At 39.5% G+C, this 14,899-nt stretch overlaps 1 protein-coding gene across 1 annotated transcript in view; it reads left to right on the top strand.

The window, feature by feature from the left end:
- LOC127442875 (immunoglobulin superfamily DCC subclass member 3-like) overlaps positions 1–10,927 on the top strand; it is a 93,180-nt gene extending 82,253 nt beyond the window's left edge. The window contains exons 8-14 of the mRNA XM_051701164.1: positions 3,837–4,084; positions 6,162–6,326; positions 6,654–6,842; positions 7,099–7,203; positions 7,346–7,481; positions 8,731–8,968; positions 9,531–10,927. Coding sequence (XP_051557124.1) covers positions 3,837–4,084; positions 6,162–6,326; positions 6,654–6,842; positions 7,099–7,203; positions 7,346–7,481; positions 8,731–8,968; positions 9,531–9,668 — 1,219 coding nt within the window. The 3' untranslated portion in view covers positions 9,669–10,927. The remainder of the gene's footprint in view (positions 1–3,836; positions 4,085–6,161; positions 6,327–6,653; positions 6,843–7,098; positions 7,204–7,345; positions 7,482–8,730; positions 8,969–9,530) is intronic.
- Positions 10,928–14,899: the final 3,972 nt, after the last annotated feature.

Genomic DNA, 14,899 nt, shown 5'->3' with positions numbered 1-14,899 from the left:
TATACATGTGTTATTTGTCAAGATGTATATTAATGTGCATGTGTAGAAAAGTTACATTCCCGCTCCACACTGAGTGGGAGCTCTTACATAGAAAAAAGAAAAGGTTGCGCTAACCTAAATTTTCCCAGTATTTTTCACATTTTCTCTACTGTATGTGGTATATGTGGGGCTTTTCTCTCTCTCCTTAGAGAAAGTGGGCGAATTCCAATCGAAAGTGATCATCCCTATGCCTTACTCACTACAAAGGACAAAGCTCTTGATGTGGGCTCTCTAAAGAGAGCATGGCATTACAGTTTGAATGTACCCTTCACTTAAAGTCTTGTAAAAGGGCCCTTTGTGAAAAAATAAACTTTCTTACTTTTGTTTGGAACGACTCTTCGAGTGACATCCCCTTCCCAAAGTGCCCTTAAAGGGCGCAAAAATACCATTTGGAAAACGCCCAGTGTGTGTGTTTGATTGCGTGCTGGAGAGAGAGAGAGAGAGCATGCGCAACTGATGATGCGCTCTCATCTCAGCGCAAGAGAAAAGAATTCTATTTACACTTTACACGTGTTATTCCAAATATATTTGCATAGCCTATATTTGAAAATGTATTTATTCACAAAATACACAGAACACAGTTTGTGGACTAAGGAATATTCCTCTTTCTATCACCATATGGAACAAGAGCAATTGAATTCATGTGATCTTTGACTAGTAGGTACCAACCTAACTCGTTGACTAGTGGGAGAACTATAACCAACAAGTCAACTAAACTGTACACCCTCTAATACAAATATTACATGTGACTGACCATTTGAGAAGCAAATTTCTGGGTTCATGGGATGACCGAACTCACTTTTCCACCGTGAATTAATTGTTATCCGAACGCATGAGTTTTATCACAGAGGAGCCATGCAAATTTTGTTACACAGGCATCACTCTGAGAAACAATGACATCCAAATAGGGCTTTGTTTTGCTTTTAGCGCTAATACTGCCCTCATAATTATACTTCATCCGAATAGTCCAGTAAAACAGAAGCGCAACGAGGCGGCGAGGAAACGCTGGCTGCTTCACTCCACCGAGTCGTGTGAATGAGTCTTTAGTTTGCTGCGTCTGCATATGTTTAGTACAAAAAAATTACCGTTAAGAGGTCCTTTCTCCATCACTTTGATGCTGTGTGTTTGTTTGTGGTGTGTGCATCTCTGTGGATGGTCTCCCGGTTACATCGCAAAGGTTCCGCCCTATTGCAAATAGTGTTTAGATAGATCTCATACAGAATAGAATAGAATGCCAGAATCTAATGTCAAATTGGTAATTATGTTAATCACATTAAAAAAATAAACAATTTGTCAAACATTGTAAATGAATCGCATGCGTTAATTTCGACAGCCCTTGTTTAGACACATTAGAACTGCAGTTTTGTTCAGTGTGAAAACTGCATTTGCAATTGAAGCTCCATTTATACTGTAGTACAGCTGTTTAACTGCTCTGAACTGCAGGTGAACTACACAAAATTCAGCTGCACTGCATTGATTTGAAATTGTACTTCAATGAACTTATATTGTTTTGCAGTGTGCTGCAATTATACCAGTGTGGAATGCAGGTATACTTCACTGAACTGTAGTAGTACTACACTGACCTGCAATTGTAGTGTAGTGCACTGTATCAGTACTGCCGTTAAAAGGCATTGTAAGTGCAGTGCAAACAGTTAGTCAATGTGCAGTACAACATCATTGTACGTCACAAAATTGCACTTTTTACTATATATTGTAGATTGCAGTAATACTGCAACCAGATTGCAGTTTAACTGCAATCCATTTTTGTAAGGGTCATCTCAATAACCTCTCTGACAACAAAAGTGATCTTACCTTAAAACAGACAGTGTTTATGAAAAAAAAAAAAAAACACTGAACCAGACCTTGGTAATAGTAATTTCTCAAGAAAAGCAAGCAATGAGTTGAATAGTGTTGTATAGTGTCAGTGTGTGTGTGTGTGTTTACATGTAAAAGAGATAAAGAGGCGGTAGGGTGCTGGAGGCTGGTGGTTATGCATGAAGAGCACGAAGGGAAGCACAATAATCTCCTGAACTGACTAGCATATTACAAATTCTTGCTTGTAGGCTGCAGGCTTTTAAAATGAATGAATGCAATGCTGGTGCACAAATACACTGAACATCTTACCATTTTCCCATTCAATCTGCAGCAGAAGTACCAAAACACCCTTGCCATTTTTACAACAACACAAGCAGCATGCAAAAATATCACAAAAAGGGGGAGGGGCTAAGGGAGAACAAGAGATGAAGGAAGCTGAGGGCCCTCATTTCCATATCCTGGCCCTTTAAGTGGTAAATGTTTCATTTTTTCATGGCCTAGGGATTAAGGGGGGAAACATTCCTGATTATATATTCACCACTTATAATGCTGCCCCGTCTGCCGTCACCTTATCCTCCAGCAGTGAAGGAGGGGGCACAGAGGAGGAAGTGTAAAAATACTGAAAGGGTGAGAGTGGAAAATATGAGGGATAGTTAGAAAAAATAAAGACAGAAGAGGAGGATTCAGGAGGGATGAGTTTGACAGATGGTTGGGTTTGCTTCATGTTAATGAGCACCCAGAGTGGTGTGTTGCATTTTGTTTCTGCTTTTTTTAAGGCAGTTACATGTTACACACAGAAGAAGGTAAGCCACATGTATCAGTGTGCTTGGGTGAGATCTTTTAAATGGGACTTTCTGCCAAAAATTTCTCAGGTTTATCTCAAGATAAAAAAAATAATGACAGTATTCGGAATAGTATGCCGCCTCTGTAGTACAACTCTATTTACTGTATGTATGTATAGAATGACCTACTGTTTTCATACAAAATTAGCAGTGTACAACAGAGCTTAATTAGTGGAAACTGTCACAAAATGCAATGCGCTTGACTTGACCATTTTTGCAGTGTTATCAATGAAGTCAAATCAGCACGTGATTTTAAATGCTTTCTATCTTGACCCATTATTTGATCGAACTGCCAAAAAAAGTTATTTTTTCATGGTATACTGTGCAGTATTCTCTAAATAGAAGGAAGGAATTACTTTCCGATCATAGCCAAGGGAGCGCTCTAGTGCCTGCCCACTTTTTCAGCCGTCTTGGTTCCGGATGTTTTTTCCCATCCATTTCTTTCATAGGGATTTCATAAAATCCTTCATAAAAGATTTCTAAGCCATGAACCGGTTTGGTTCATGGCTTAGAAATCTTTTATGAAGGATTTTAGCCTGCTCCGAGGTGAAGCACAACATTACAGACTTTGATTGTAAGCAAAAAAAAGTATTTGAAATTTGGACAGAAAGAAAAAGGTACAAAAAGGTATGTTGGCAGTGAGTGCTCAAGTCATTTGGTATGACTTGTTTGGATCAAGGGTAGTGTAGTTATTTACTACAAATTCCATTAATTAACATGAAGTTTCTGAGATCTGCATATTTGACTTGGCACAGGTTTTACACCAGATGCCCTTCAGGGCATGTAGAGTCTCCAATTCACTTAACTTGTGGGGAAACCTGGAGCACCCAGAGGAAACCCACACAAACACAGGGAGAACACAGAAAGGTCCAGCTGAGCTTGGACTCAAACCCAGGACCTTCTTGCTGTGAGGCGACAGTGCCAACCACTGAGCCATTGTGGAGAAAATGAATGGGATGTTTTGTTCTGGAACAAAACTGTTGTGCTCTGTTGCTTAATATGGAATCACATATTACCATACTATTCTTACTATTTCTTCTGAATATAGATACAATATGCTATTATGCGAGTCTGAATGTAGCCAGTGTTCTCTTTTTTAACCCCTCACTCTGCTCTCTCTCTTTCTCTCTCTTCTCTCAGTACTCTGACCATCTCCGGTATAACCCAGGAAGATGAGGCCATATATCAGTGTATTGCAGAGAACAGCGCGGGCTCCACGCAGGCTAGTGCTCGCCTAACTGTGCTGTGGGCAGATGGGTTGCCTGGCGTGCCCACAGGTGTATGTGCAGATGCCCTTTCCCCGACCTCCATTCAGGTGTCCTGGAACGAGCCCACCCAAAACGCTCAGGACATCATTGGATACGTGCTACATATACGCAAGACTGCTGGTAGGAAAACTGCTTGTGAAGCTACACACAAAATCAAATAAGGCCCAATTTACTCTGCTCTTCTCCAGCATGTAAAACACTCAACAGTAAATCAGTAATACAAGTGTGATATTGTAGATTTCCAAAAAACATGACATTTTGAGGTTTTATTCAATCCTTACTCAAGGCTCTCTCATTATGGATTTCATGGAGATCAGTAGTCAATAGCAAATCACTGATTTTTTTTTTTTTTTGTCTTGTTGCCATCAGTTGTGTTGGTGAAAGAGTGAGAGATGGCAACAGAGATGAGCGAGTAGTCATAGAAGTCTAGCCATGGAAAAAGGCAGACACAAACAAACAAACTTAAAAGAGTCTGAAGTTTATAGTGACATTGGTGAGGTGGAGACAGAGACACACTTTCTCTTAAACTGCTATAAATGTTATTATACATCAAATTTGTGAAATTTTCCGCAGTTGTCGGAATGCTTATTCCAATTTGTATGGAAAAAATGGTCATGCCAATAAAGTATTTTGAAGTTGAATTGAAAAGTTCCATAACAGAGAAAGAGAGAGAGAAATGAGAGTGTCACCACTGGTGGTCAGTGTCCCTGAAAGCTCAGCAAAAGGATGGATGTGTATTCAGTTCTCCATCATTCCCCCGTGGGAAGATTTAAAGTTGCATGATGATGTTCATCTGTACTGGACTGTATACAACTAAACAGCTGATCTGAGACCCATCAAGTGCTCTTATGGGGCTTTTCCACTGCACGGTATGGCTCGACTCGACTCGACTCTGCTCGCTTTTTGGGGGTTTTTTACTGTTTTTCACTGTGGATAGTACCTGGTACCTGGTACTTTTTTTAGTACCACCTCAGTCGAGTTTCCAAGCGAGCCGAGCCGATATTAAATGTGACGTCAAAACCCTGCAGATCACTGATTGGTCAGAGAAAATCATCACTACCAGCTTCATTGCTATAAGCTAGATGGCAGGTTAGCTTACCCTCGTGCGTCGTCTTTGAGCTAACACAGTGATGTCCTCGTCTGCGCTTTGGTGTATGATTTCCCAAATTCTCCTGTTTTTTTTTTTCGTTTTTTTTTTCTCTGTATTTTGTCTTGCTGCCGTCAGCCTCTTTTGAAACAAAGTTTGTCGTCTTGCTGTGAAAAACAGCCACATGCCGAGAGTCAAGAACACCATTCCTTCGATATCCTCCATTGCTCCTTTGTGTCGTGTTTAAGATGATGTCACGGTAGTAGAGGCGGCGCAACTATGATGATCAGCCTATAATCCCTCCCACGTTGAGGCTGCACTAAACTGCAGTGGAAAAGCAAGCTCAGAAAAGTAAAGCAAGCAGAGTCGAGTCAAGTTGAACCATAACATGCAGTGGAAAAGTGCCATTAGTGTCCTCTGCTGAGCTTCTTTCCCTCTCACTGCCCTTCCTCTCTATAGGACAATCAGATGGGTGATTACAAGACAAAGGGGCCGGCCATTAGCCCACTGCTGTAACTTTGATTTCAGAGACTCTGATATGCCTAGAGAAAGAGAATCCCACTTTCATCAGCTGGCAGCCTCGCTTCCCTACAGCAATGAGGGATTTGTTTTGGAGTCTGAGCCATTTATTATGTACATGATCATTTGTAGCAATTGGGCTTGAATTAATAATGGGGAAATATAAAATGTACTGCAGCCATAATTGTGACAACTGCTGCCAACATTAAGAGGAGAATTGTTGTGGTTAATCTTTAATCTTACTTTCACTCCAGTGATTTTACTCTCTTCTCTTTCTCTCGCTTGCTCTCTCTCTTATTATTTTTTTTTTTTATTTTCAAAGTACTTTAATGGCATGAGTGCTTTGCAAACAACCCTACCAATGCATAAGTACATGCACAAAATACAGTGGCCAAAAAATGTTAAAAGAAAAAGATTACATATAAATAAATACAGTGCTAGTAGTGTTGATAAAAATAAAAAATATAAATAAAATAAAATTTTCATTTAATGTTGTTACATTAGACTGCTCTGTTGTATAGACACTGAATGAACTAGTAAATGAATAAACACTCTCTCTTTCCATCGTTCGCCTTCACACATGACTCTCAGACCCAGTGGAGATGGAGTACCAGGAGGCTGTGAGTAAAATGACTCTGCAGCAGGTAATCGGAGAACTGGAACCTTCCACCAGCTACAGCTTCTACGTGAAGGCTTACACGTCCCGTGGCGCCAGCAAAGCCTCTGAGACAACTGTGGAGAGCACTCTGGGAGAAGGTATGAAACACTTTTTGAACAATCTTGCACACACAAGCTCATTTTATTGCATAATTGTATCATTTCCAGTTATTTTATGAGTTGTTAATTGCATTCCCCTAAAAAAGCCACAAGGGGCTACTTGTACCAGCAGTAGTCGTCAACCAAGTAACACAAATTCACTCCATATATTGTAAAACTTCTTAGCAATAAAGCATTTCCCACAGACACAGCGCAGTCTTTAACTGAAGGTTGTTCAGGGAAACGTTCCTACCGCATGTTTTATCCCTTCATATCATGCTGCTGAAAAACATTTAACGTGAGACTCTGTGTTTGCCATCCCTGCAGTTCCTGCTCCACCAGCCTTGTTCACTAAGGTGATTAATTCTACGGTGGTTCAGTCCTCGTGGGAGCCATCCACTAAGATGGGACAACAGGAAGGATTTAATCTCTACTACCGTAAAGTCTCAGTCCCCATTTTTACCGGACCTCTTACCTTCCAACGTAATGTGACCCAGTACAACATCACTCAGCTGGGTGAGTCTGGAAGCAGTGGTTTAGGGTTGTGAGACAATGATTATTCATTTCAATTTCTAGCTTGGTTCAGGCCTGTGTACAGGCGGAAAAATGATCTGCTTTACATATAAGAACAATTTATTGCATATGGACACATGTAGACAGAGAGCATTTGAGTCAAAACATGGCACCATTTGTTTTTTCCAAAACATGGCAGTTGGTCTTGGGCATTGGTCTGTGTCTGTATTCCAAAACACTGTTTTCCCTCTCTTGGCAGACCCATCTTTTGTTTATGAAATTAAGATTCTCGCTTTCAACCAGCATGGAGAGGGCAATGCCACACTACGTTTTGTGTCGCTGAAGGAAGCAGTGGAGAAATCAGGTGACTGATTTGACTCACTCATTCGCTCACACACATGCAAGCATAGTCCCTCGCTCAGCACACTTCTGACTGATATCGTTTTTACCTCTGCAACAAGGAATGTCTCTGAGACTGTGTATTTGTGCTTGTTCTCTACCTGCAGTGCCAAATACTCCTTGTGACTGTATAAAAGATGAACAGAATAAAAGCTCCACCACAGGCATCATCATCGGCATCCACATCGGAGTGACCTGCATCATTTTCTGTGTTCTCTTTCTCATGTTCAGTTACAGAGGCAGGTGAGAAATCAGTGCTGCCTGTGGCATAACTCTCATTAGCATGTTGTGGCTGTAAGCTGTGTTTTATTTAAACATATGAGAACATAATGTGAAAAGGAGAGAAATAAAGTGTCAATAGACCTTATGTAGAGTAGCATCATATATGATTTTTGACCAGAATGAAAGGGATGCTGTGAGGAATAGATTTACAGTCTGTTCAATGACATGCACTGAAAAAGCTGTATAAAGGTCTTTGTCACATCTCATTTTCACAGCTTGTGTCTTCTGATGTTTTGTGACTGAAAATACATGTTTTCAATGTTTCTTCAGTGGAATTATCAAAAACAATGTACACAACTGTACAATCCATTGAAAAGACTGTACTTCTATCCCTCATAGCCTCACTGTTTTTCCTGTCAAAAATTAAATAAGTCGCTACTCTGAATAAGGTCCATGGATAAACTGCTGAACTGTATGGGGGCGTGGTGTCTTCACAGTGCTGTTTAATGCATATATCCTGATCAATACTTTCCTCAGTAAATCCAAGCACTTGGTGTAATACACCTGTTTTTAGTGGATAAGGAGAGTGCTAAACCCTATGAAGAGCAGGGCTCATTTTCAAGAAAGCCCTTAAGTTTTTCCGCGCACAGTATGCGTGCTGCAAATTTAATCCTCAGCACAGTCCACTTGGCCCAGATTTTCTCAACAAACGGACAGTCCTCATCTGTGCGCATCATCGGCGCATGCGCCTGGTGTTGACTGTACTAAAAGAGTGTCACAAAGAGTGCCTGAACTGAGGGTGTGCTGGAGGGATCTGGGACACCCCATAAAGCATTAGGGACTTCCATAAAAAAAAATAAAAAAAAATTGGGGGGGGTCCAATGACAAGTAAAACTGTAAACGCCCCTACATCACAAGACCGCTAAGGTGAGACCCCCCCATAAGACTGGAATCAATTCAAGCAATGATCACAAAGCAGTTGTAGTGGGCATGCATCAAACACGTTTGAATTTGCTTGTGATCAGAAGAGTATACTTTGAAAGGCAACGTGGTTGACCGAGCGCAGTCTGGTCAAAACAAAGTATATTCGGGCCTTAACTATATTGATAATTGTAAGTGTGTTATCACTAAAGGTTTTCTTAACTTAGGGGTTTCTTGCAACTGGGCTCGTATTTGGTTTGTATCGCTAACATTTCAAAACTGAACGGCCTGTATTTGGTGAGCAGGGTTTCATTGGAGGCATCCTGAGTTGATCATTCTGTCATTACAGGTTGATGATGTGTAAGACTGTGCAGGCCACCCGACAGGCAGGCCGTAACCCCACAGCAGGAGCTGTGCTCGAGTCCTCCTCCTCACCTGGAGCTCTGGCCCTGAATGGCCCCCACAGGTTCGGCACTGAGGGGAACAGAGGACCCCATGGTGCAAACAACTGCACCGACTCCAACGAAATGGAGAGACTCTTCTCAGGACCATCCCTCTTCTCCTATCCACCTGACACCACCCACACGGTGAGCCCTAGAGGAAATGCATACATATATAGACATGTGGATGGCATGGTTACTGTTCTTCTCAGAGAAGAATTAAGTGTGTTTGTAAGAGTGGAATGGAAATGAAAACAACTCATTGAGCTCTAATGAGCTCTGAACTTACACTACCAAAAAAGTACCTAAAGTACCATGTGAATAAGTACTATGTTTTTTGCATAAGTGTCATGTTAATTGGATTTCCATGCAAAAAACTATGATATAATATGGTAATCTAAACTACCATCTAAAACCACCAATGTACTATGGTATGTCCACAGTACTTTTTAAGCAAACTCTATTACCCCTCGTTTTGATTGATTTATTCTCTCTCTTTGTCCTCTTGCACTATCTGTCTCATTAAATGCTTTTTACATATCACTTTCCTGAAATATCCATTACTTGTGTTTGTCTGCATTAGTATGTTTACATACATATTTTGTAAGTGTTGCATGCATATCTGTGTATACTGTATGTAAAGACACAGAGTACAACATTCTGTGTTTTTGTTTGTTTTTTCATTATGTTTGTATGCATTTCTTTTCAGGTTGAGTGCTCTCTGGTCTCCTGTCCATTCAGTGAAACTCAGATGTCCACACTTACCCTGGATGACTTCAGCATAGTGGAGGAGTGTGAGGTGCAGTTCCAGCAGCATACAGCAGAGGGCCAACAGGATGAAGGCTGATGAAGAAATGAAGGCCAAGAATTCCCCCAGTCTTCACTCAGACTCCTGTCCAACTCAGGTCAACTGAAGTATTCACCTTTTTTTAGTTCTGTTTTTATCATGCAAATATATTTTTTGTAAGTTAAGTACTCTATATGGGAATCACTGGACTATAATACAAGGGGTCCCTCTGGTCTCATAATGGGTGTGGTTTTGTGATGGACTGCTACTATTTCTCATTGGTAGGTGAACAAAATGATGCGCTCTAGTAATTGCATCCAGCAGCAGACAGATGTGGAAGTCTCCAGAGTCTGTGTATCTGTCAGTGATTTTAGTATGCTTCTTCTGCACAGCATAGAAGTATTTTTTTCCTGCTATCACATTTTAGTTTTGTTTTTTTTAAACATTCATTAACCTGCTGCCTGCTCTTACCCTACCAATGGCTTCACATGCCCATCCAGCGGAGACCAAGGCCTTCTACCAGGGATTTCAAATTATTCTCAGGATTTTGTTTTTCAGTGATATCAATGTTTTTTTGTTTTTTTTATCGGTTTCAGCCTTCATGAAACTTTAGACTTGGCTATGTGAACCTTAGGATTTGCAACGGAAAAACCTACCTCAGCTGGAATGAATGTCTTGTAGGAAGTCTTTGAGATCTGCATCTTGCTGTCTGTTAAGTTTCTATATACATCAAGCATTCAGTCAAAAGAGAAAAAGGTGCTTCTCTACCTCAGATTTCAAGGACTGCCACTCTCCTGCTCAAGAAAAAAAAAAATCCAACAGATAGCACTTCCAAATGATGAAGTCAATGTTCTACCTCAAAATAACAATGTTATTATTGTCGTTGTGGTTCCTTTCTCATATTGAAACATAGTTTCTATTTGTGAGATATTGGCTTCACTATGTTGATGAATTGCTGTGTTTTGATATGTCAGTACCTCATGCCAATTGACAGATGACATTGTTGTATGAATATTGCTTGTAAAGGCGTTTTGATAGTGTCCTAGTATTTGCGTAGGGGTGGTTTTGTTTCAGATTTTTATTTTTTTTATTTTAATCATAGTCAACTCAGTTAAATCGAAAGACATTTTAAGACAAGCTGCACTGTTAAAAATGACTTCAGGATAAAATTACTGCTTGCTACAGAGAGGCCACAATACACCAACGCTGGATAAAAACATGCTGTACAAATGATGTCTATGTTTAGGTATTTGAGTGGTTTGACTTGTGCGACAGATGAACAGGGCTCTTGAACAGAGAATACACAAACATAAAACAGAATTAAGCACATATGTTTCTATGAGTGCTGTTATAAGGAAATGTTCGTATCTGTGAAAGAAAAAGGTTCTCTGTTTATGATACTCATTTATTGTTGATATGCATATCACATGATGTGATATTTCATCAAGAATTGAAATTGAGTAGGCCTGGGTTGTAACTACAGGACTTGAGATCAGCTACGAAGCTCAATTCCTTCCCTGCGCCCTTACAAATGGAATAATGAGTCTGTTCCGATGTGCCATAGAGCTACAGTAACTCTGTATGTTCATGGTGCATGTTATGAAGTGAACAAAACAGACAACCTTAAAGGTATCCCGATGGAAGAACTGGGCATTCTAGGATTCTCCAGGAAGCAAACATTCCATTTGGAGCCAAAGCCAGTAACTGAAGATTCTCATGACTTCTGTGTGGAGTTCCAACCATTTTGTTTAATATCATAAGCCCCTACTCCATGTCCTTTATTGCCACATTAATCAGGGAGCACAAAGTGTATCAGACATATGCACATAATTTGATCACACATGACTTCTGTTTACATAAGCATCACAGAGTACAAGAAGAGAATGATGATGCCCGAGCTGCCCCGGTCATCTGACCTGCTTTTGAATTACTTCTCAATTGCTTTTCACTGTGCGCTCAAGCATCCAATTCAAGACCAGCTGTTTCTTTTTGGGAGAAAGTTAAAATTACCAGTAAGATTTCTCCTCTGGTGTCCCATAGTGCCATGGTGCATATATTTTTTTAGTACCCTACCTCAACACAGCAGTCATGCTTTCAGGTCACTTCTACTCTGATGGGGAGATTGTATTTTTTGTATAGTACACACACACACATACATGCACACATTAGAGGAGAACACCTCCTTAGTGCCCTTTAGCAGATCAGTGACATAAGCAACAAATCCATTAGCTTTTCATGCTCTTTGCTTTTGTAAATGTGAATGTTTTTCATATGTTTTCTTTCAATGTCTGTATCAAACAGTACCTTGTTTATTAGGGCTGGTTCAGATGTCTGTATGCATTTAAAGCAATCATCCCAGACTTTACCATCAGTTGGCTACCACCATGTTTGCTGTTAAAGGTATAGTTCACACAAAAATGAAAATTCTGTCATCATTTACTCACCTTTATGTTGTTCAAAACCGCTGTGACTTTTTTCTGTCCTGAAACATTAAAAGGTGATGGTAGGCAGAACGTTAGCCTCAGTCACCATTCACTTTTGATTGCATCTTTTTTCCATACAGTGAAAGTGAATGGTGACTGAGGCTAACGTTCTGCCTAACATCTCTTGTGTTCCAAAGAAAAAGGAAAGCCACGCAGGTTTTTAAGTGATGACAGAATTAAAATTTTGTGAACTATGCCTTTAATTTAAGGGTAACGTTCATAATAATGATCCGTGTTTGTAGATGAGCCAAATTTGCATATTTTCTCAACATTCATAATGCCCACAACTTCTATAATCAAACTTTTTTTAAGAAAAGGACAAAGTAAGCCTAGATAATCAACAAAAAACAAAACAAAACAAAAAAACAATAAAAAATAAATAAATTACAGTGTAGAAATGACAATGTGCTGTATATGTATAGTACCAAATGCATTTTAGTGTTGTCGGTGGAGACCGTAGATGCTTTTGTGTTGTCTATATACAGATAAGTGCTCAGTTCTTAGGCTGTGTTTAAAAGAAGTCATGGAAATTATTTTGAACAACTGAAAGTATGTGAAAATCTGTGCTGTACAACTTTGCCCCTATTGATGAAAGTCTCTTTGAAATATCTATTGTACAGTTTTGGTGCTATTGACGTTACCTTAATGGACATTATAAGGCAAAATGGGTTCATTGTCAATGCCTGCATTGCCTGTAAGTGCACTTTTCTGTTGTTTGTTTCCTGATTTGCCTTCTTTGGTTTTGTATATGTTTCTCAAGCTTCAGTGCACATCAGTACAGTTTGGAACAAAACAGTAATGAGCGTTGTCAGACTGCATTGGAAAGAGCCATAATGTTACAGACAAGTGTACTATGATCATAAATACCAATATGAGGGAATGTGTTGGTCTTGACTAAGGGTATATTGTCATATTTGGCTACAAACAGCTGCTGTTTTCAGATGTAATGCAGAATTGTGAAGTGGAAGATCATGTTGATCAGAATCATCTTTATCTCTGACTGATGGCATGGTCTATCAGTCTTTCTACAGATTACTTCTGTCTCCCATTTGATTGATCTATTTTTCTGATGAGAAGTATTTTCTCTGGTGTGACTCATCCAGACCTTCCACTGCGATTTGTCTCATTCTCCCTCTGTTCCTCCTTCATGCCCCATCCAGACCTTTTAGTGGAAGGAATATAGCACTTATGTATCAGCTTTCCAAATAAAGGCGTAATCTTAGCTGTTTCGCATGCATCAAACCTGTGATGATAATCCTCATGCTGAAAAGTCTGTTACAGTGATAAAGCATTAAGTCTACAGGCTGTTTGCTCTGCTCATAGTACTTGATTTTTCTTTTGTTTTCATCCAATATTTAGTATAGTTTTTGGCTGAAATCCATAAAAGAACAGAGAATGTATTACCAAAATGGACCCTCCTCTCTGGAATCCACCTCACACGCAAACACACTCTATCACATCCCTGTAAAGAAAGACATGTTTGTGTCAGCATTAGTCCTGTGTCCCAGATTTCCCCGGGAGACTCAGGGATGAGGCAATAACATGAAGCAGCCTCATCTCCCGGCAGTGGTATGGCAACACTGACCTATTCAGAGTAGCAGAGGGAAGTTCAGACTTTGAATCTGTAAAACAAACATGGTTTTGTATGGATAATATGTACCAGTTTCAGTCTGTTAAGTCCCTTTCAGAACAGGGATTACATGGGTGAGTGTTTATGCTTTTCTGTTCTTGCTGTGCAATGTAAGGGACCCATAGCACCATGACTGACTACTCTCACAGTTTAACTGAAAAGCTTAAAAGTAATATATTATTTGTTACTGTATTTGATGCAACCTTCCTTGGTCATAAAGATCTGAATGTTTAAAAGAGTTCTCTAGACTCAGAATGCAGTTCTGCTGATTGAGCTCATGAAAGCATGAGGTCTCTACAAATGACTGGGGATTTCCAATGTTACTGTGTGAAAATCTGATGCTATCTTGATGTCTACTGTTTCAATTTAAGGTCAACTTAAGGAAGACTAAGAGACAAGCAAACTGGAAGGTTTGATGTGAAGCTTGGAGTTTTGTTAAAGCACAAACATGCATTTTTCAGGAAGGTACAGCATTTTCTCATTAAGGTACTCAGGTATAGCCCACTTATTACACCCGAGGGACAAGGAGGCCCACCCAAAAAATTCTGCTGAATTTTATTGCCAGCCCTGCTTCTTAGTATCATTGTGTGAATACCAATCAAATGTTATTGGGTTAACATTTTTAGCTAATCAAGACATGAGTTGAAAGATAGATACAATTTTGAACAAACAAGGTTGAAAATGTATTCCTTCACACCAGTCTCACACTAAAAGGTGTAGTGAAGAGTTATGTTTATAGCCTAATTTCGAAACAGTGTGACAGTTGCATATTTTAAACATTTCTTCACACTGCTGCCTGCTCGTCTGCTAGGCTTCATTGGTATTTGTATTACTGTAAACGTGTCTCTCATTCTTTTTTGAAAAACCGAGGGATTAGCTGCCTGTATAATCTACATCATGCCACAGATGCAATCCAAAATTTAGAATAATCCTTTAACATCTTTATTATTAGGATGTACTTAAGTACAAAATCCATTTATTTTTTTAAACAGATCATTCAATTGGCAATTTTTAAGTTCACACTGAAAAAATTCTTATGAAACCTGTCAAGAAATATCCTGGTGCTATTTTACTCCAAAATCAAAAGAAACACATAAGAAATTATATTTTGCATCTTTTGAAGTAAAAATAATGGTTGTGTTACAGCAATGAGAAACATAAATGAATTTTTAATTTTT

This window comes from Myxocyprinus asiaticus, chromosome 1 (genome assembly GCF_019703515.2).
Source record: "Myxocyprinus asiaticus isolate MX2 ecotype Aquarium Trade chromosome 1, UBuf_Myxa_2, whole genome shotgun sequence".
NCBI classification, from domain to species: Eukaryota; Metazoa; Chordata; class Actinopteri; order Cypriniformes; family Catostomidae; genus Myxocyprinus; species Myxocyprinus asiaticus.
Note: the sequence above shows the minus strand (reverse complement) of the source record. Positions and strands in the feature narration are given on the sequence as shown.